Source organism: Brienomyrus brachyistius, chromosome 16, assembly GCF_023856365.1.
Source record: "Brienomyrus brachyistius isolate T26 chromosome 16, BBRACH_0.4, whole genome shotgun sequence".
Taxonomy (NCBI): domain Eukaryota; kingdom Metazoa; phylum Chordata; class Actinopteri; order Osteoglossiformes; family Mormyridae; genus Brienomyrus; species Brienomyrus brachyistius.
The window spans coordinates 6,861,457-6,883,413 of NC_064548.1; the positions used below are offsets into that span (position 1 = coordinate 6,861,457).

General features: G+C 42.0%; 1 protein-coding gene across 4 annotated transcripts; it reads right to left on the minus strand.

The window, feature by feature from the left end:
• Positions 1–2,040: 2,040 nt before the first annotated feature.
• Positions 2,041–20,018, minus strand: LOC125709479 (LIM and senescent cell antigen-like-containing domain protein 1). 4 transcript variants are annotated; one of them, XM_048977991.1, is made up of 11 exons: positions 19,717–20,018; positions 10,678–10,837; positions 9,584–9,650; positions 9,061–9,181; positions 8,125–8,274; positions 7,439–7,589; positions 5,761–5,853; positions 5,074–5,122; positions 4,481–4,556; positions 3,210–3,384; positions 2,041–2,843 (listed from the first exon to the last, which is right to left on the minus strand). In XM_048977991.1, the coding sequence occupies exons 1-10, from the start codon at positions 19,818–19,820 to the stop codon at positions 3,246–3,248; spliced, it is 1,110 nt and encodes a 369-aa protein (XP_048833948.1). In that variant the 5' UTR covers positions 19,821–20,018; the 3' UTR covers positions 2,041–2,843; positions 3,210–3,245. The 4 variants fall into 4 exon arrangements, with proteins under 4 accessions (XP_048833948.1, XP_048833946.1, XP_048833949.1 ...); XM_048977989.1 differs by lacking the exon at positions 19,717–20,018 and adding an exon at positions 14,131–14,414; XM_048977992.1 differs by lacking the exon at positions 3,210–3,384 and having other exon boundaries at positions 19,717–20,016.
• Between the last annotated feature and the right edge of the window lie 1,939 nt (positions 20,019–21,957).

Genomic DNA, 21,957 nt, shown 5'->3' on the forward strand with positions numbered 1-21,957 from the left:
TACGGTTCCAATGCGCAGACTCCGGACACTCAGTCGGTGACGTCACGCCTCGCACACGTCGGCGGTTGGTCGAAACCGATGAGCCCGAGCTGACATAAACGTCGTAGGGTTAGGCTGGTCAACGCGATAAGATGTTTTCGTTTACAAGTTATGTTGAAAAGAATAAACATATATGACAGATTATATAAAAAATCGTCACATATCCAAATTGTACTTATTTTAATTTAACCTATAGTTGCATAGACATTTGTTTACCAAGTTACGATTTGGTTGCAAAGTTCTTTAATATAATACTATCTGTTGCGTCGTTTTGTTTTTCTTTTTGTTTGTTTGTTTTTTTTTTTACTGTTGATGCAGTTTCTTGGAGCATGTGCTACCAGGCAGGTTTAATCAAGTCGGGGATTCGAATACAGTGGCCTGTACTACGAAGTGGGGCTTTTCGGGGTAAATTGTCGGATTTAAGGTACCACAGTTTAAATTGAATTTATATTCGTTCACTTACATTTTGCCCAGACTACCTTAAATCCGACAAATTACCCCGATAAGTTTTGGCAAAACCAAACATCCCAAATCCGGAACGTAGTCCAGAAAGTGGGTTTACCACATATCCCACTGTCCCGTTACTTATACATTGCAAAACAAATTCATGACATAGTGTCAGAATCTACATTCGCGTGTATCCTACATAATATCTGGTACTTTCAGTTCATGTACTGCTGATCTCGGATTTAATTGTCTAGTTAGTTTAAATCAGTTTCGAATGTCACAGCGTCAGATTCGTTCAACTTTGGAGCTCATTTTCTCAAAACTTTGTTTTTGTGGGATAGCCCACTTTACCTCTCAAGGGCACAAATGTGCTACATTTCATTAGGACTTTCTGTGCCATTGTGTAACGTAATAGGGCATAACCCTAGCTTTTGTGTCTTTTAATATAGCAACCGTATGTGTTTAATATAACCCATTTATAAAATTTCGTATTAGCGATTACTTATATTGTCTGGGGGGTAGTGCAGTGGTTAGCACCGTTGCCTCACATCTCTGGGACCCGGGTTCGAGTCTCCACCTGGGTCACATGTGTGCGGAGTTTGCATGTTCTCCCCATGTCGTCGTAGGGTTTTCTCCGGGTACTCTGGTTTCCCCCCACAGTCCAAAAACATGCTGGAGTTGCTACATTGCAAATGCAAATTGGAGTTGCTACATTGCACTTAGGTGTGCATGTGTGAGTGTATGGTGTGTGAATGTGCCCTGTGATGGGCTGGCCCCCCATCCTGGGTTGTTCCCTACCTTGTGCCCATTGATTCTGGAATAGGCTCTGGACCCCCCGTGACCGAGTAGGATAAGCAGTTTGGAAAATGGATGGATGGATTACTTAATATATTGTCTGGGGGGTGGTGCAGTGGTTAGCATGGTTGCCTCTCACTTTTGGGACTGGGGATCAAGTCTCCACCCTGGAACTATGTGCTGGGAGTTTGCATGTTCTACCCATATCATCTTATGGTTGTCTCTGGGTACTCCAGAACCCGCCCCCCAGTCCAAAAAATGGTCTATAGGTGTGCACTGTGTGCCCTGTGATGGGGAGGTGCCATGATCCTACGTAGAACAAGCTGATATCAAAAATGGATGGAATACATTGTACAAGTATTCTTATTAAATGGGGGATTAAATGTCTTGGTAGCCAGTCAAGATAAAGAATATCCTTCAAAGTGATGAAGTTAGAAAATTGCAATTGTTCACAATTGCATTGTCATAGCCTCTGGTAAAATGATTGGATAAAGAAGAGTCTGCTGCTAAGGGGCTTATCTCTGTCATACAACAGCACCTAAAATGCTCCAAAACAACATTTTTCTTTTTAAAAAGAAAGAAAAAAAAACTTTGAGTGCAAAAGTCATTGGGGGACAGAATCATGGCTTTAAGCTCACTGACAAACACAAAAAAATAAATGTAATTTTAAAAAAAAGTTATGAGCCTATCCCGGAAGGGAACAACCCAGGATGGGGGGGCCAGCCCATCACAGTACAGACCATAAAAGAATAAATATCGTCATGTAGAAATATCTTTTATTTATATAAGATATGTGACAAGAAAGAAACTTACAAGAATGTTTTAATTTTGAATCAAAAAGTAACATTTCAACTATCAGTGGCAGAACCACAGCTTGGAAAATGAGCCTAGCATCACATCTTTCTAACAATCCTCTGAACTTTATAGAACCTCTTAGAAATCCTTATATGGCAAAAACTGCATGTTTGCATTTGCTTTTAAGTCACTTTATTGGTTTAAAAAGAGACAGGGTTTTAACTTATATGACATAAACAATAATAAACATTTAATCCATTGGAACCATGCAAATACTCCACAGTGAAGGCTACATAAAAAACACCAGTCTTTAAGGTGCTTATTTAAGCTAATCTTAAAGTGTAACAGAAATTATTGCTAATATTTACTAGCTGCATCCATCGGCCAGTGACATATTTTGGAAGCTTGTGGTATGCACACAACCAACTAGTCACTGCATCCAGATCAGATAAACGCATACGTTCAAATGAAAAGTACTATAAGATACAATGCACTGGAGAAAACAAAGCCATTGTTATTTGTTCCACAGCAAAGGTGTATCTTGAAAAATGTGCTCCTTTTGTTAAAGTTGATTGACATTGCAGCGCTGTGCTCATCATCACAGGAGCTTGCAGCCAAGCTAGTCAGTGAAGCCCGCTTTGAAGGTAGCAGTTTACTTCCGACCTAATATTTCTGCAAGCTTCTTCAGCCGTTTCTTCAGCTCCAGGGGGAACTTCTCATAGCACTTCTTGCACACTGGCTTCATGTCAAACTCCACAAACTTGTTCCTGGACACAAATGGTTGCAGTGTGACAACATGCAGAGGGTTCACAGAGTATGTCTTGCATGCTGATTATGCACAAAATGGACCACCGATGGACTGCAGGCATTACAGTGTATGAAAAGGCCCCCCAGACTCTCAGAATCAGAGGAATTAGGGGCCATCTCGCTTTGTCTTGGACTGTTGAGGTGGATTGCTAAGTCGACACCCCACTCAGAAAAGTGATACTCTAGGTAGCCACCCATGTCGCCTGATGGGTTGACCACAATTGTGAGAGGGAAATAATGAATGAATACATTCATCAATAGACGTTTACACACCAAGAGGAAAATGGAAAGGAAACGGAAAGCAAGGCAGAGAGAAGGACACTAACCAAAGATGTGACATGAGAAGCTGGGGACAGAAGGGTTTAGAGACAGATGCCAGCTTTCTTCTTCTTGTCTTTGGTGTCACGTTCCCGCTTAGCGAGACGGAACTTGAGCTCCTCGGGCAATCGCTCATAGCAGTGCTTACACACCGGCTTGAGGTCCACCTCCACAAATTTGTCCCTAACACAGGCATGGGGTGTGGACAGAGTGGGATGTGTTGGGGGGGGGGGGGGGGGGAGTACAAGAGAAAATGTAAAGGACAGACTTCGAGGCGGATAGAACAGCTAGGAAACAGGCAAAACAGAACACGGCGGCTACTCGGAACTGACAGACGTGCTGTTAGCGAAAAGAAGACAAGACAAAAATGTTTTCCTCATCCCTGCTGATTATTACACACAGTCTTGAACTGCCAGGAGAAACATCTCCATCTAGTCGATATCCATGGTTACTGTCAGGCTCAGCACCCGTCTGACTCTGCCTGTCGTGTCTCCTCCCCATTTGTCCAGCAGGTGTTGCTCTTGCCATTCTGTCCGCCTGCCTGTTGCTTCCTTCAGTCCTTGTGTGTTTCGCCTGCTCTCTGGATTGTCACATAGCTTACTTGGTTGAGTGTGTGGTCTCTAGTAAGTCATTGCATGTTACTGTGTGTTGCCTCTCTGCTTGTTTCTTTTCTATCTCCTGATCCCTTTGCTGCCTGATTTCCCTAGTATGTTGATTTATGGTTCCCTGTTATTTTGCCCATTTACTTCTGACCCATTGCGGTCCTGTGTGTTTTAGTTTCTTCAATAAACCCCCATGTGTCTCAGAGCCGCCAATGGATCATCACCATTTTTTCTCACTTGCCCCATGCTGCTCTGTAACAGGTTACCAATAGATAGAAGATCATACAGAAGATAACATGACTCATCACCATACCACTGTACAGCATTTCCATGCATCTATAATAAGTCAGTTGGAGACCAATACCATTCCTCAGATGTTACATTGTTACAGTAATGTAGTCCATGATGGCTCGTAAATTCAAATATAACATTCCTTCACATTTATAAAATGAACACTGGTTCTTATTGTAGGCTGGTTTTAATTCCCTTAAAGCAATTGGGAAAAAATTGCAAAAATAAAATGTTAAATGTTAAAGCATTCGGGCAGACACAGCTGGAACCAATTTGAAGGGTGTATAACTTGTCTGTCTCTTACGTTGTTTTTGAGATTTTTTTAATTCCACGATGAAGAGATTCCAATATCCCCTTAAAGATAAACTATGACCCTCATTACTTACTTGAGCGTGAGTTTGGTGTTGCAGGTGGAGCAGGAAAAGCAGTTAATACACCAGGCCTTGTTGAGTGCAGAAACCACTGGGGGACAGAATCACAGCTTTAATCTCACTGACGGACGTTGCCATCGTTACAATGACTGGCCTGGTTAAATACAAATGCATAATATCGAGACCCATGACATTGTATTTAGACATTCATGTGTTACGGATTCTGTAGGATGGGAACTTGCTGGGCATGATGGGAGGCTGGGCCAAGTGAGTCTTGGTTTGGGATGATTCACGACCCTAGTACCCTTCGGCCATTATGCAGATAATATTTAAGTCAGACATGACTCAGGGTTACGGACCCAGAGAGAAGGAGCAAACTGTGGAACCCAGACAACCAATTAAGGTTCTGTTGTTGGTCATCTCAACTGCTGAAGCAGCATTTTTATGTTGTAATATTACTGAAAAAAACTGAAAACACTGTGTTAGGTGTATTGGTTTACAAACTTGCTAAATCCTGCCAAAGATTCATAGCTTCTCACATTAAGTATACTGTATAGTGTAAGAATGCATTGCTTAATTGTACAGTAGGATCAATTTTGCAAACTCACCGTCTCCCTCAATCACACGATTGCAGTGATAGCAGACATCACCAAAGAGCTGCAAGACATGGGAAAGCAATTGTTTAATTTAATAGGTTGCTACATGCTATTGACTCTAAGCTGATCTGAACTGAAAGCAGCTAAGTACTATATCACCAATAGAGGGCAGAATAGCACACATCTGAGCAGGGATTTTCAACCCTTCTTAAACTAGGGAGCCTGTAATGTGTGGTCACATTTATAATACATCCATGACTGACACCACGCCACTGCTATAAAGACAGGGTCACAGATCGCAGTTTGAAACTCTGCATTTGAGGGAGTGTGGCACTAACAGTGCCAATGCCCATTTCACCAGTACAGGTGGCTAAAAAGAGGCACATGGAGCTAAAAGCTGAGCATAATGTGGTAGCAAATACGGTATGGTACCAAAACAGAAAATGAACATCATAAATTAATATCATAATTTTGTTTCTTTGTCAGAGACTTACAGAACTGCATTATAGTTTCTAAAAGTTAAAACACTTTAAAAAACAGTTTTTTGCATGCTGATTAGAGTGTTCCATGAGATCATTGTTCTCAATAATACTATATCAGTGGACAAAACTTTGTATAGCAAGTCATTTGCTAAAACTTGTTTTTCTCTTATTATTTAATGGAAATAAATGCCGCCCCCCCAAAAAAAATTAACCCTACCTGATTGTAATGTGTCTCACAGTAAGCCAATCCTTTTCTTTCATAGTGACGATGTCCGAGGAATGGTTTCTCACACTTTGCACACACGAAATGCTGCAAACGCACGGCACCAGTAGGTCAATTCAGTGATTTGTCAGAATCATTGAGACAGAGTAGCTGAGACATGAGGGTTACTGTTGCAATTATAGTTATTAAATATGGCAGTACAGGAGATTTAGAAAGGAATATGAAGTGCTGAAACTATTACTGCATTGTTGCTTTTGTTTAATATTATTGTCGTTAATTGTATTTCTGAACTGTACGGTAAATAAAATTGTTATGGACCCGGGCAGATTTGGTGCGAGGCTGAGGCATGATACATGCAGATAGGACGTCGGAGACCCACTTGTGGCTCACAGGACAAAACGGGGTTTATATTGATTGAATTTAAAAAAAAAAAACACTTACAAAGCAAAGGACCACAAGGGGTCAAAAGTAAATGGGGATAAACAAAGACTAATTATAAACCAGGGCAGCTACAACATACAAACTTCACAAACAATCAACAAACCACTGGAAAACTGAACAGAGGCAGGAACTTAAATACAGAGGGGTAACAAGACTAACAAAGGGCAGGTGAGATTAATCAACAAAGGGTTGGGAAAACAGGTCACAGGTGAAACTATTAATTAACTCAAAGGAACTAAAAAGGGAAACTAAGAACTAACTAAGAAACAGGGAAAACATAATCTAACACTGGGAATAACAGAAACCGATAAAACACAACTAAGGCACAAAGCAAGAAACCAAAACTGAATACGAAAATCACAGGACTAAACTGATACAAAAGAAACCCTAGGAACAAAACATTACAAACAGAGGAAGCAGGATTCAAACACGCAACAGAAAGGTGCAGAGACAGCCGTGTGCTCAACGAGCTGAGCCATGTAGCCAACTGGGAACTCGGTAAAACACAAAGACTGACAACAGGAGGGATGAGATGACCAGCAGCCGCTGGCAAAACAGGGAAAGGACACAGACTGGAACAACAGGAGCTGACCCTGACAAAAATACATACTATATTAATCTATATTAGTGAATTTTTATGTTTCATTACACATGTTAATATAAACACCTGTGTCACTTTTTACTCATAAGCAGTCATTCATATCAGCATCAGTTTCCTTCATGATCAAAATGCAAGTTTTGTAACTTAACGGACTTGTTGCATCCAGTAGCCGGACTAGACTTTCTCGGTTTATAGGGATTATATTTTTAAGAGCACACTGGAACATTGTTAAATGCTAATCGAAATCATGCACTTCTGAAAAATTTATCGCAAGTTACTTATTCTATTAAACGTTTTTGTGCATTAGCTGTGGTTTAAGTGGGATAAACCAGAACGAGATGTGCGGTTATATGACAATAATCAACTCCAACTTGGCGTAATGCGGCCTGATGTGAAATGGGGGTCATTGATTTTTTTTTCCGTATATACATGCACCTCGTTGTGGTTTATCCCTTACTTATTATTTTCACATCCAAATAATTAAGGAACAACTGGAAAAACATCACATCCATTAAATGCCCAAAAGTATTCTCATGTCTGGACTCTAGTCCTTATAGGCGTCCTATCAATGCCATTACTGGACTTGACAGGGATGTAATGAAGCAGCGGAGGGTACAGCAGCATACAGACCTCCACATGCCACTGCTTGCCCATGGCATTCACCACCCGCTCCTCGATGGGCCTACGGCAAGCTCCACAGATGGGCACCCCCATTTTGTCATGACAGGGCAGGCAGTACAGTTCTCCCTTCAACTCCCGGGCATCGGAAGTCAGCTCCTTACTGCGAAAAAAAAAAGAGAAATTAGAGTCATAGAAGATTAAGCCTGCATCCATATACTGGATACGGTATTTTAAAAATGACTAAACATTAAAGGACATTACTAAACGAATGAGGGCATTACTCATTTTCAACACTAGATGGCAGTATATTTTCTTTTGCACTGAATCACTTTCCTGTGCTTAGGGTCCAGCAGGTGAACTAAAAGGTTCAGTTAGGTAATGGAAAATTTGCAAGTGATCAAGAGACGTCTGTCAAAGTTCTATGCCAGATGTGGACCAAGCGGTTTTCTGTTTGGGTGACTTTCGCACAGTGACTGAGCAGCAGATGTCTTGGTTAAGTGCATAGTTGGGCAAATGAGGAGTGATTTCCTGCATAAACATCTAGTTTTATTGACATGCCTGGGCCATGAGGAGGCTTCTGACACGCAGTATTTGTAGTGCCCGATGTGCCCCGATCCAGGAGAGCGGTGATGTATGAGCGTGCTCAGGTTACGGCCCCAAATAAATGCCAGGATGAGGGTCGGCAAGGCACCCACCCGCAGTTGGTGCAGTTAAAATGGTCGGGGTGGTACGGGTCGTTCTTGAAGATGAGCGGCTGTTCCTCGATGATGGCGTGGCATTTCTGGCAGATGTACTTGCCCAGGCCTCGCGCCTTCTCCCGGTTGTGACATGGGCGGCACAGGTGCCTATGGGAACAGGTCGCAGCAAGTAAGGGACTGATGTACCATGACCACAGCCAATAAGGACGGCCATTAATCACAGTGTGCAGTTAGCAGTTTTACAGTCACCTCTCCTCATTCGCGAGGATTAGGGGTGAAAGATCCCCATCAATGTGAAAACTCGCAAATGACACTTGGGCCCATCATTAAAAATGCAAAAGTGACGTCACTGACAAATTTAAAAGTTGATGTGAGAAAAGCAAGATTCCATGGTCAGCAAGGACAGCTAACGTGCGAGGGAGGCTGGTTGCCAAGGTGAAAGGCACACGCAAGCTAAGACGTGTAGATTCCGCAGTTATATTTTTTTTATCAAAAACAACTTTTGATATTAATATAGTATGCATTTACACTAACAAATGTTAAATAATGCTAACATTAATATATGATATGATTTTGCATGATCCAAATCTTATCCAAACAATCTTAATATATTTATGACTTATGCATCATCTTTCGGGCCGATCCAAATGCGTTCCAGTTTAATTGATTATGGCCAACTTGCAAATAAATGAAACCGCAAATGTCGGATTCACGAATGTGGAGGAGTGGCTGCATTAAGCCATTGTAACAGGACAACTCAGATTAAACACATTGCTCAAGACTCCGGGAACTTCAGACTTCAAGGACACATGCCTACATAAGGAAGATTCAAGGGCAACTTGCTTTCCGCTAGCACAGATTCTGTTAGCGCGGTAAGTTACGCTGAGTGAATCTCGGTAAGGACAGTGCATTATGCTGACAGGTGGGGCTTACCTGCCGGCATTCTTAACAAAGCCCACGTCGGCCAGCACCGTCTGGCAGATGTCGCAGCAGAAGCAGTTGGGATGCCAGCTGTTGTTCATGGCCTTAATGACACGGCCAATGATAAACTCCCCTAGAGGACGAAAATGGGAATGAATCAAAGGTGAGAGATGATGCAGCAGGACAGACAGGGCAACACAAGCACACAATGCATCTGTGATACATATGCATGCATGTAGCGATAGCTTTCATGAAATGGCTTTAAGGTAAAAATTATGTACAAGATACTGATGATATTTTGGGTTCCCACTCATAATATAAATACCTAAATATAATGCCCAATAAGTAATTAATGCAATAAATATTCCTTTTTTTGTGTGTTAGCATTTGTCCTATGATGGACTTGCACGTCATCTACGGCAGGCCGGAGCAAAAGCATTTATGCATAAAACCTCATAACTTTAGCAGATACTGTGAAGGCATCCAATAGCACAGATCAGGGTGGACCACACAGTGTAAGCGTTCCTGTACTGACCACACTGGTGACAGCAGGGCGCGAACAGCATCTGGAAGTCATGCTCGCAGTACTTCCTGCCTTCAAACTGCAATCACAGAAACCGTGAAAGAGAGACGTCATCCCAATGGAACACACTGCTTTACAGATACATCACTGAACATAGATATATTACACCAGGCTGTATATTAAAACATAATAGAAAACCAACCAAAAGCAGGCTATGATGCACTATGGCATGCAGCAATACACAGGAAATACATTGTTTATGTCAAAATCAGAAACACAGCGACAGTGAGATAAAGCAAGATTATCAGTCAAATCATGTTGGTGGTATCTAGACTAAATTTCTACAGTTTACTGAATGAATAAAAATAGTCCAGAGTATTTCTATGTTACATCATTCATCCATATTTCCTAGATCTATCAGGTTGTACTTCTCTTTGCAACATTTTTATTACCTCTAGGGGACAGCACTGATCTGTGTTTGCCATGGAGCTGCATCCATAGGCTTTACTTCCTGTGAAGCACTATTCCTTAGTGGAAATTCCTTTTGATATTGTGTCTCACAGGCCACCTGTTAACTCCTGGACAACTCAGGATAACCACAGCAGCTAAATCCTAAAGTGGATTCCTGCATCTTTAATCCAAAATAAATACTTCAACATATCTCGGTAGCCATGACTAAAACCTGCATCAGGCAGTGAACTATGTACACCAAGTTCCTTATCTCCAAAATTAACCTTCAGTGTTCTGTTCACGTGACTCGTATTTGAACAAAGCTAATGGTGTTCTGGCATTTAAACAGACTTCTGATAAAACATGCTCAAGCTGAACTCTTTGTACGGTAATCATTCCCGAGTTTTGCAAAATTAAGATGTAAAATCACTGAAAGGTTTTGAAAACGCTTGCCGAGATGGTTGTGAATGAGACCAAAGTCTTTCAAAATTAAACTGCAACATCACTAACAACATTGTTAATAAACTATCGATTAACATGACAGAACGCCAGTCATAATTCAGATACTAAGTACCATGCAGGCTAATCGAGCAAAAATTCCACAAGGAACAAAATGTGTGCTGCAGAATGTGAGCTGAGGACGGAGGGAGGCGTACCTCATAGAAGAGGCCGTCGGGAAACTGCTGGAAGCACTGTGCACACACAAAGCACTGCTGGTGGTACAGCTGCCCGTTGCTGTTGACGATCTTCTCTGCCGGGGCAAAGCCGTATTTGCAGCGCTCGCAGATGGCATTTGCCAGGGCGTTTGCCATGTTGCTGCGAACCGGAGAAAAAAAGACACCACCTTCGCTGTTACTGCTTCATTTCTTAGCGCAGTGAAAAGAATTTACCAAAAGAACACGTGTTTTAACAAGTCCACATTTGCTAGAGCTGCACCATGATTACGCAACGCTTGCACAATACATTTAGCAAAGCTGGAGTAAGCTCAGTATTCCATGTGGGAATTTCACATAATTAAAAGGTTTATTGTAATAGGCATATATACTGCTTCAAATTTCATTTGCAAAATTAGCTCTTCAATAAAATTACTTGTATTTTTTGTTTTGTTTTATAGGTTTTTGGTCTGAAGTGAAACTGCTATACTACTGCCACTAGACACACACCATTAACTTTTGTCCATGTACTCCTGGGAACAGAACAGGAGAATTAATCGAATAGATTGTTGTATACTTTGTTTTAAAAACTGATTGACAGAAGGTGATATGGCAGATATTGATACTATGATCATGAAAATATAGGCCATCTGCTGAAAACGTAAATTCCACTTTCATAAACTTAAAATTCATAACTAGCATAAAAGCCTTTTGCATCCCAGAGTAAAAAATTCAAAAATCTAAGAATTACTGATGGTTATGGTACATGTGCCAAAAAAAATAAACAGGACAAGACATACTACTGTGTAAATATGCACAAACATGCATTTACTAATAAATCTAAACTCTGAATCATTCTGCTGGCTTCAAGAAGGTAAAGGAGAATGAGTCAGGATGTTCTACTGTTTTGTTTCAAAGGTCAAAATTCCTGGGTTGTCTCTTGGATAACAGATACACAGGGAGACCATTTATGGCTCTGCTAAGCAGCAAAGCTACGCTTTTAAAAGAGCAGTAACAGGGACATGGAAGCTGAAAGGATACGCAGTCTTGGGAAATGGGCCATGTCACATGACTACAGTCTAGTTGCAACACAAATGTTATGCAGTAGGAACCTGCCATATTGTGTCTTAGAAATACGAAATATGACTAGCAATGTGTTTGCTCAGTTGCACATGGCCTGATTTTGTTAAGGAGCTTACACGAGCCTGCAATGGTGCTATGATCCATGAGCAAGCATGTACAGAATCTTTTTCACATGGGCAAACTTTGGATTTTGGCCCCCCCGTCCTGGGTTGTTCCCTGCCTCGTGCCCATAGCTTCTGGGATAGGCTCCGGACCCCCCGCGACCCAGAAGGATAAGCGGTTTGGAAAATGGATGGATGAATGAATTTTGTACAGTAAATTGATACCTATACATGAGTACGGCCATCTGTTTGGATTCACAGTTTGATGCAATTTTGGTACAGCAAGGAAATTGATTATTTAAAAAAATATATTATTAAAACTGCAAACACAACAGTTCATAAAATGTTCTTTTTTTAGCCCAGTCTGAATTTCCTAGCTAAACGCCTTAATTGCTGATTTGATTTGTATGTACATTTTTAAATAGATTTGCAGAAGATCATTTCAGAGACCAAACATGCAGAGGCTGTTTCTGCCTTGCTCAGGTCACACACACACACTCCGATGATGTCGCCTGAAACGAATTAGCATGTCGGACGTGTTTCCAGTGATATTTGCGAGTTCAGTATGGCAAAGTCGATAATCTTGGTTTCATCAACTGCTCTCCAGTTTGGTTTGCTAGGAAACTAAAATATTCACAGAGTCGGAGCTCTCCGGCACTACTTGAACACCTACTTGAATTAGAGAATTTAGGTTTCGTCCATGATAAGGAATGTATTCATTAATTTCACTATATATTCCAAATGCAACATAGTGCAATTGAACAGCACATGAAGAATACATCACCATTATAGCCCCCGTCTGTACTTTAAACCTAGACCTGAACTGTTCTTCTGCAAAAACTATTTAAAAACTGAGATACATATGAAATCAGCAAACAAATATTGCTATAATATCAATCTGAGAGGTCTCTACTAATGGCTACCCCTACTCAACAACAGTGACTAAACGCTGAAAATCAACTCAGCAATTCAAGGTGCATGAAACATCACAACAGTTTTGGAATATGCAGAAGACGGTCCTCTAAGACGATCATAGAAACATGGAGTCTCTCCCAAACCACAAAAGCCCTGACAGCATGCAGTGAAAATGCAGAAGCCATGACTTGTCAAAAGATTATGGAAGGAAAAACCTTTAATGTGAGCATTTAGTTCATTTTATACTGTTGAGGACTTGCCTCTGTGAATCCACAGCTCAGCTTTGCTGATTAGGACTATAAAAGGATTTGGCCAGACAGTCTGTTCTGGAGAGCGGATGAAATGATCACACACTGCACGGTTTTTCCACTGCAGCCAGCAAGCATCTCCCTGTGTCTCATTCCAGAAGAATTTCAGCCATCACAGAGCAGTAGGTGCTCCTCTATATTCAACTCAGAGCTGGAGAATCTCTATACATCAGCGGTCTTTGGGGAGGGGGTTCCTGTGAAGCCACTGGTATATTTAGAAATATCTGAAAGCTAAATTGTTTCTAGGTAAGGAAGTGTCTTGAGAGATTATGAGTATTAGCGTATTAGTGTGTTAAGTAACAGAAGTGACTTGTGCCCAAGCAGGGTTTCATTTCACAGTGAGGTTTCCCCACTGCTGGTGACGACAGGAGGGTCTCTCTGCTGGTCGCCTCTCCCTGTTCAGTGTAAGGACACTCCTTTCCTGGAACTCCATCCTACACAGTTTTCCGATAATCAGCTTCATTATCACCCATCTTTTACCAGATCAATTCTATTGTTTTCTTTCATTCTTTTGCAGCTGTCTTCACTTTCCTGGGCAACAATGACACATTTGTAGAACTTGCAAAGGCCACTGTATATAAATTATGAATTAATACATTGTGAAATTTAACATCAGTCGAGATTAGAAATACACATATTACCTTATCAACAAAGGTGTTTTATGAACCAGACGTTTCCATTATTTAACCTGTTTAATCCATTTAATTTAATCTGTTATCTAGTCACTATAAACACTTCATTAAAGTGAGAAATCTCAATAAAAAGCAGGTCAGCAGCCACTTGTTCATCAGCAGGACTCTCTTGCCGTGCTACAGTTACCATCTTTCTAATTTATCAAGAGTCTCAGAACCATCCCCTAACACTCAGCTATCCGGAATTTGTTAAATACTTCAAGCACTTTAATTATCCGACCCAGAGTGAGATCTATTCTACTTGAGAACACTTATTGCTGACAGATTCAAGCTCGTAGTCTTTGTTTGGCGAAGACCCCTGAGATATCATGAGCCCCTACTCCTGTCCCTCGTGCGGCTGGCATGGCGGGCACTTACAAGCGCGCATAAAAGTCGCAGAACTCCTTGTAGACTTTGATGTCACTGCGCCTCCTCTGCAAGTTGGAGACGGGAATTTCATCCTGCCCCCCATTCACTTGGTGTCCCCTGTTCTCCTCCGCCTGGTGCTCCCCGTTCTGGGGGATTCCTTGGGAAATCATTCAGCCCTGATCGTCCGCTGGCCTGCGTTGGGAGCGAGACGTCCAGTAATGCGCGAGAGCAGAGGGACTGGGAGATGGACTGAGAGGGACCTTGCTTATCCAGGGGCAGAGCACTCTATGCCCCGTTAAATCAGACTGCCTGTCTCAGTAAGGAATGGGCTGGATGACTCCTTCAAAATAAGAGTCTGAAGCAGAGCTGAGAGCTCAAGGTTATCAGTGTCCTACTCTGCTGCACATGGGGGGGCATTACAAGGAGACCTTGCTTGTAAAATACAACATACTAAACTCTACCAATGGATGAATGAAAGACTCGCAGGGAAGGGCTCAAAGCCTACACAGTTTAAATGTTTTAATTCTCCCTGCTGTTGTCATATGTCTGTTCCTTGAATTGATGAGCTTCCAAAAAAGCATTACACCAAGAATCCTGCGAAGATATACCGGTCCAGATCTGGGGGAGTCCAGAAAACCGGAAATGTTGAACTTCATTAATGTCAGTCAGAAGATGTGCACGGCTGTAAATATCAGCCTGCTGCTCATTTTCAGGAAGCCCACAGGCAGAAATGAACAGTTCAGTTCAGTGCTGCATTATCGGCAGTTTCTTTGCCGCGATTATTCGCCAGTTAGCAGCACTCTGTTAGCTGTCATGACATTCGCATTTTAAGAAGGGAAAGAATCTTCAAGCCTCTACTCAAATGTTTTTCCTCTCTGATAATGCTCCAACTGCAAATTATGTATTTCATCAATTCATGTTCGTGATTTTCCTTTTCTTTTAACTTTTCTTGTACAATAGGTGTAGCGTCAATATGCTAAAGGCCACGGGTATCCATCTCCACTGCGGCTGCGGTTAGTGCAGCTCCTACCATGGGACTTTTAAACAGGAGAGACATTCATGCTCTGTTACAGCCTTCTGCATGCTCTCATCTTCCCACAAATAGACAGCCTGTGGTGTTACATCTCCAAACTAGGCACTTGGCTTTGGGAGCTGCCTCGTGGGTGTGTGTGTGTGTGTGTGTGTGTGTGGCTGTGTTTATAGGGTAGGGGCCAGTTTCTCCCTGCCCTACATTCCCATACAAGACAGTCATGATGGGCAGCTCTAGCAGGTTACGTACACCTCCTTCATTCCTAATCTAGGTCTGGATCACATACTCCACTTACAGAACCACAGACAGATTCCAGAGAGCTCCCAAACTGGTAAGAATCCAAGGGCCAGGGTTTTACAGGATTAAAGAAAATTATATCAGTGGATTCCCATGTGGCTAAGTTGATAATTCTATATATATCGCTCATATAATTAAACTGTATTTGTGGTCTGATCACTTCAAACCCATTTTTAAAGACAATCAGGGGCAGGTGAATAGCTCAGTGGATTAAAAGGCACAGATCCGGAAGGTCACGGGTTCAAGTCCCATGGCCTACAGAGAGAGATATTACTGTTGGACTCTTGAACAAGGCCCTCAAGCCCAACTACTCCAGGGATACAGACTGACCTTGCTCCATGACCTCAGGCTTTCCTCACTGGTACATTGCTTTGGACAAAAATACATTTTCTAAATAATTAAATACTTATTACCACATTACTATTACTACCACATTACCACTTATTACTTATTACCACAATAGGTATTATGTTTACATTTTATTTATGTAGTGCAATAATATAATCACATGTTCACCACTGACTGGTTCTACATTTCTGTATATGTATATTGTTTTCTATATTTAGTGTCTGTCCTGTGATGCCTTATGCTGTCTTTCACAGTCTTACTTCTGTGTAAAAAGTGGAATTTTGTTGTGATGTCCGTATGTTGCCAAATGCTCTTGTCTCTTTATGTCTGCACATTGAGCCTGGAGATATGCAATTTCGTTCAGCTATGTATCTTCGTTCATCTGTTATTCTACTGTTGCATGGTGTGAATGACAATAAAGTTCACTTACTTACTTACTTAAATATAAACATGTAAATGCAAATAAACACTCGTATGGGCAAAGTCAGCAGCTGCAGTCACACACAGTGCGGTCTAAGGCTAAGGGAAGAGCTTCAGTAGGGCTTTGGTGGTCTGCATCATCGTCACCAGCGGGACGCACATTCCGGGCTGCATATCTCACATTCCACAGCAACAGGTGGGGCCTCACAGAGTCTGCTTCTGAAAGGTCCCCCCCCCCCCCCCCCTCCCCCCCCTGCCCGAGTGAAAGGCATCCAGGGGCAGCCCCGTGCGGTTTATTTAGCATCAGGAGCTGAAACGTCACTCATCCATCATGTTCTGATTAATATCTACACTTATCTATTAAGCCTGACGGATTCATCCAGCTTCGTTTTCACAGTTCGGACTGTTTGATTGGATGAAGCAAAATCTCGACAGCAGATACTTGGTTTAAACATTGCATATCAGCAATAATGCTTTACAAAGCAAATAGATATCCTTTGTAAATGCCATCTCAAAAGTGTGCACAGAAGAAATTGCTGCATCAATTTACTACATTATATAATCACAACAGATTATACCCTAATATTTATTGTCCCCATCTGAGTTAACGTGTTGTGGTGATTAATGAGTTGCTGCTGGAGGTTGTAAATAGCCTGGCTGTAGGCAGCAGCAGCCGCTCTGGGGTATCAGCTGACACGTCTGCAAGCAGCACAGCTAACACTGATCCAGGATGCACATGGGACAGCCTGGTGCCTCTCAGCGACCTATAATTAATTGATGGGGTTGTAATGACCGGAAGGGGGGTAGGCTACCAAGGGGATTAGACATCCTAAATATGACTGCTGTACGGAGGCCATGTCAGACACATTACACCAATAGGAACTGGGGCTGGTGTCATTGGGGGGGGCTTCCTCCTGTGCATCACGTGACCATGGCCAGAGCAGTAATCCCCGGAAACAGGGAAATAAACACCAACTCCAATGACAGGTTCAATAACTGCATTTGCATAACAGTTTTGCATAAATTACAAGTCAGCAAGGTGAAATCGGCACTAGGATGTTTCCAGTAGTCGATCTTGTGAATAATACCTGCAATTTAACATTGTGTGAGATTAAACACCCATGTCTCGCAATTCAACAAGGAGTAGGCTTTCTGTAAGTCAATACCTCTAGAAGAAATTATTATCATCTTATTCTACTCATTTGCAAGTTCTCTTTCCATTGCAGTTCTGCGACTTTGCCACAGACACCAGGTCAAGCAAATGTAAAAACATTCTTTGCAATATTTGTGGGTTTTATCAGAATATGAGTGAATTTTCAGTCTGTTTCTTCAAAATGTGCTAAAAATGGACCAATGGAAATGCCCCCTATTGAGAGATGACAATGTCCACTGTGACCGAACTTCACATATCTATAATGTCACACATCACGCCATCATTATATACCGTATTTCCTACAAGAGTTTTTTCTGGAGTTATACCACAGTAAACTACATCTTAGAGAGGATTCCAAAACATCTACCATGTACTGCTGATGAGGCTTTCTTCATCCCAAGATCCCACAGAGCAGTGAGGTAAAGTGGACAGATATAGACATATAGTGTGAAATGAAGAGCTAACAAAGACACACTATGCACTTGATTTATCCAAGAAGAAATATTATGCGTTTAACTTACAAGTTAAATAGAAGGTATGCTCCTATTGTTTTACTCACATTCAAATCACAAAGCTATGATACGGTGTTCGGCGGAGCACAAGTCTGCCCTACGCGGGATTTAACGGCAGGTCGATCAGCTTAATTACCTGCAAACTCAGCTGTGCAAATCTCCCCGGCGTGCATTTTATTGCCACCATAGTGGATTAAAGTTTATGTGAAAATCCAAGATGACGTAAAATCCCATTTCACTTCACAGGGGTCAATTCTAGTGAGTAAATCGGACGCATCTCTAGGCCCATCGTTATGTTTGCCAATAATAAACTGAGGACAGGTAATAAAGAGAGTCTGAGCAACATGAAAGGGACCATGAAGGCACCTCATTGTTTCACCTCATTACGTAAACAATAAATGAATGCATGCTCCACTGCATACCAGAGAAAGAAGGCAAAGGCCACGCTTGCTGGGTAATCGCATGCATGCGATAACTGCCGTTATGCTCCCAAAGTCTCCAGTTACAAGGTACAAAGATCACAGTTGGCCAGGCACTGAAACCATGGTCTGAGCTGTTGTTTGCTTTCCCAGGCACTGTTAGATTGACACTGAGAGCCTCTCAGAGAGGCTCTGATTACCTGTTCCTACAGACCTTTCAGCTGCAGATCACCACTGCGATCTGTGCAGCCGCTGCGAGGCGTTATCGCAGCCAAACGTCTCAGCACACCTTAAAGGGGAGTGCTCTAAGAGGAAGCACGTGGACTGCCTTATACGCAAAAGTTAAAGGCTTCTCCGTAAGATGACCAGAAGTGCATCACTGTTTACGGTGTCTGAATGTAGCGTAGATAAGCCCAATTAATGAAATAACCAAAAAAACAAAGATGGGGAAATTGTATTTACAATACTGGCTTTCCAAATGAACAGCTTCTCTTAACCTAATAAAGAGATCCATTTAGAAAGTGGAAGTAATATTGATCTTGCTGATATTCATGTTGGGACACTTTTTAAGACAAATGTTCGCTGGCGTTTTAGGATGAGCAGGAAAAAAAACAGGAAAAACCAAAAACTTTTAAAAAATCGCAAAAGGTACATAGGAAGTAATGCGCAAACCACATATTATATCCTTATTTGCAAATTGAAAGATATTAATAAGAGTTCCTTCTTTTGTAATGTTTGGATTAAAATGTACATACATAATTCTTACCTTATTAATAAGGAATTTAACATCTTATATTTACCGTCTAGACTCACAACAGGAGCTGAAGTGTTATAAACATTTATAAATAGGTAGATCTCGTGGATATCTCCTGATAAAAATAGTTTTTACTACATCTTTTGAGGCATTATAGTTTTTAATGCAATGAAATTGAGGTTACAGTATGCAGACTGCCTTGGAATCGCTCTATCTGAGAGCTTGTTTCCCATCTCTGAAGGTAAGTCCGCTGGTGGCTTTGCCAGCATGCTTTGGATTGTTAGCCATCTAATCCACAGAGCATCAATCACTGAGGTATGAGATCAGACGCAGTTTCCTGGCAGCCCCTTCAGCACCTCAAGCAGAGACTGACTGGGGCTTCCTTTACATCGCCTCACTTCGAACCATCGCTGAGGGATTCGGCACACGGCTGGCGAGACCACAAGACCGGCGTGAACAACTTCAGAGGTTAAAGCAAGGCAGTTTCACATTTCCCAATGATACTGCTGTGGGATTCTCAGAATTATGTCTTTGTTTCGAAACGTGAGACAGGGAAAAACCTACCAACTTGTAAATGCTATCAAACTGGTCCATCCGAGGCAGGTTCTTGCCAAGTGAACCAGCACCACATAAGCTGGCTAACAGAAGCCTCCTATGCTCACCTGAACGGATCCTGAACAAGGTGGCCTCCGTAGCTCTCCGGTCGCTCCTGCCTGCGCCGGTAAAGGTCCGAATTGGATAGCTCCTTCAGCTTGAGGAAATTCATCTTTCCCCAGCCAGCAGCGATGAAAAAGTAATTCCTTGTACGTGAACACAAGGCTGGGACTGAACGAGCCCACCGGCCTCCCCAGCCGCACAGGAACGCACACCTGAGTTCCCCCAAGATGATCTTCTGTGCCTGGCAGAGGGCTGATGGCTACAGCGCCTTCAGACGCACCTTCGGCTCACACGCCCAGTGGAATGGCTTAAGGCCAGGGGCTCGGTTGCAGTTCCCTTCTCAGCTCCTTAGCCCCTCCCTTTTACTCCCAGCACTGCCCACTCCCAGAGGTGTGCAGGTACAAAGTGGGGGGGGAGGGGTGAGGGGGTTGTGATAATCCAGTGACAGATTACTAGTATACAGGAATCCTAATATTAAAAGAAAGAATTTCTCATCCACTCTACAGATATGTGATAGTTCAGACTGGAGTTCCTGCCAAAATCCTGGCCTTTAACACGTGTCTCACACCTTCACTGCACATTTTTTTCAAACCTATAGTCAAGCACACAGAAGTGCTTTCATCATGCATATACCGACATTCCTGAAACTAATGCACTACCAGACACTGCTTCAAGCGCAAAGTCATGCATTGACTTTACTTTTAAAAATCCTGAACCTAATAAAGCCCCATTTGGTCATGCACCCCCACTTTCAGTTTTAGGAATGAGAGCATCTTAATGAAAACAGCAGTTTATTCCAGGGGAAAAAAACTCTCCTGTAATGCTGTGTATCTGCTGTCGGTAACATTAGCCAAGGAAAAGTCCACTTATTACGGTAAAAAAAAAACCTGGTAAAGATGTCAGAATACATTTTCTGCCTTTTATGACATTCATCAATTCATCAAACGCAAGAATAATGGCAGGCAGGCTGGAGTATGCCTATGCCGAGGAGACAGATTTCCTGGGGGCCAGGAGTCTCCCTCCACATCTGCCCACTTCCTGCTTGCACCCACGCCTTTGGAAGGGGTGGTGGGGGAATCCCACCCAAAGCCTGAAGCACATGTGAGAAAATCACCAGTAAACCACAAACCGAGGCCTCATGAATATGAATGAAACAGCTCCTTCAAACACCAGAAGGACAACAGCCTGCCATTAGTGGGGGGGGGGACGGGACCCCTGTGGTGGGCTCAGGGACATGTTAATTACAAGCCAAACCTGCCTGTTTCCTATCAACCTCATTCATCCAAATCAATGCCTGAAAAGAAAACTGATGCCGCAATATTGGCAACTAGCAAGATTTATCCACCAGGAAACAGAGTCATCAACAATTAGTCATCAATAACAGAGACAGAGGCTAGAGGCATTCGTAGTCGTTTGTGTTTTTCCGTATCGATGGACACAAATATGAATGTGATTAACCAGCTAGTGTACTCTAAACTGCATTGTTCATGAGGTTTTACAAAAAGTTATAATTAATAAGGATAGTCCTTTCTGTCAAGTGAAAATATTACAAAGACAGTACTGAAATGGGACAGTACAGCGACTACATCAGGATAAGTATTGACAGAAAAAAACTAAACTTTTAATCGATTATTAATAAGGCCCGTCTGTATAGTTCATGAAAATGTCCCTTAACAAGCAATTTAGCTAAACAGCCCACTTCTGTGTTTCGTGGGTTTAAATAGCTCTTTATAAAACGTCCATAATAATCAGCAAACCTCAGATACAAGGAACAAACGGAGATATTGCACTCACAAAAAATTGCTGTAAAATATGAAGAAGGTGAATAACACTTCTCACTTGACGTGTATATTACCAATATTTGAATTTGCGTCATTGCTATCTAGATATTAGGTGTATTTCAGGCATAAGTGAAGTTATGTACGTCCCGGTGAGCTCAGCCTCTCACCTCGATTTGTCCAGACACGCCGCATTCCTGCCCACCAGCGGCCCCACGGCGTCGGCAGCTGCATGCCCCCCTGCTTGGCCCTCACCTCATCGGACTTCACTGCCAGCAATTCATCATATTTAGTATATATATATATATATATCTTTTTAGTATTCAGTGCCCCAGTACCTGCCTGTTTAATAATATTATGCATTTTAATATAAGATCTGATAAAATAATTAAACATTATTTACATTTTTTAAATTGAACAGATGACAAAATTAGACATACTGAAGGCCACGATCTATCGATAAGCGCT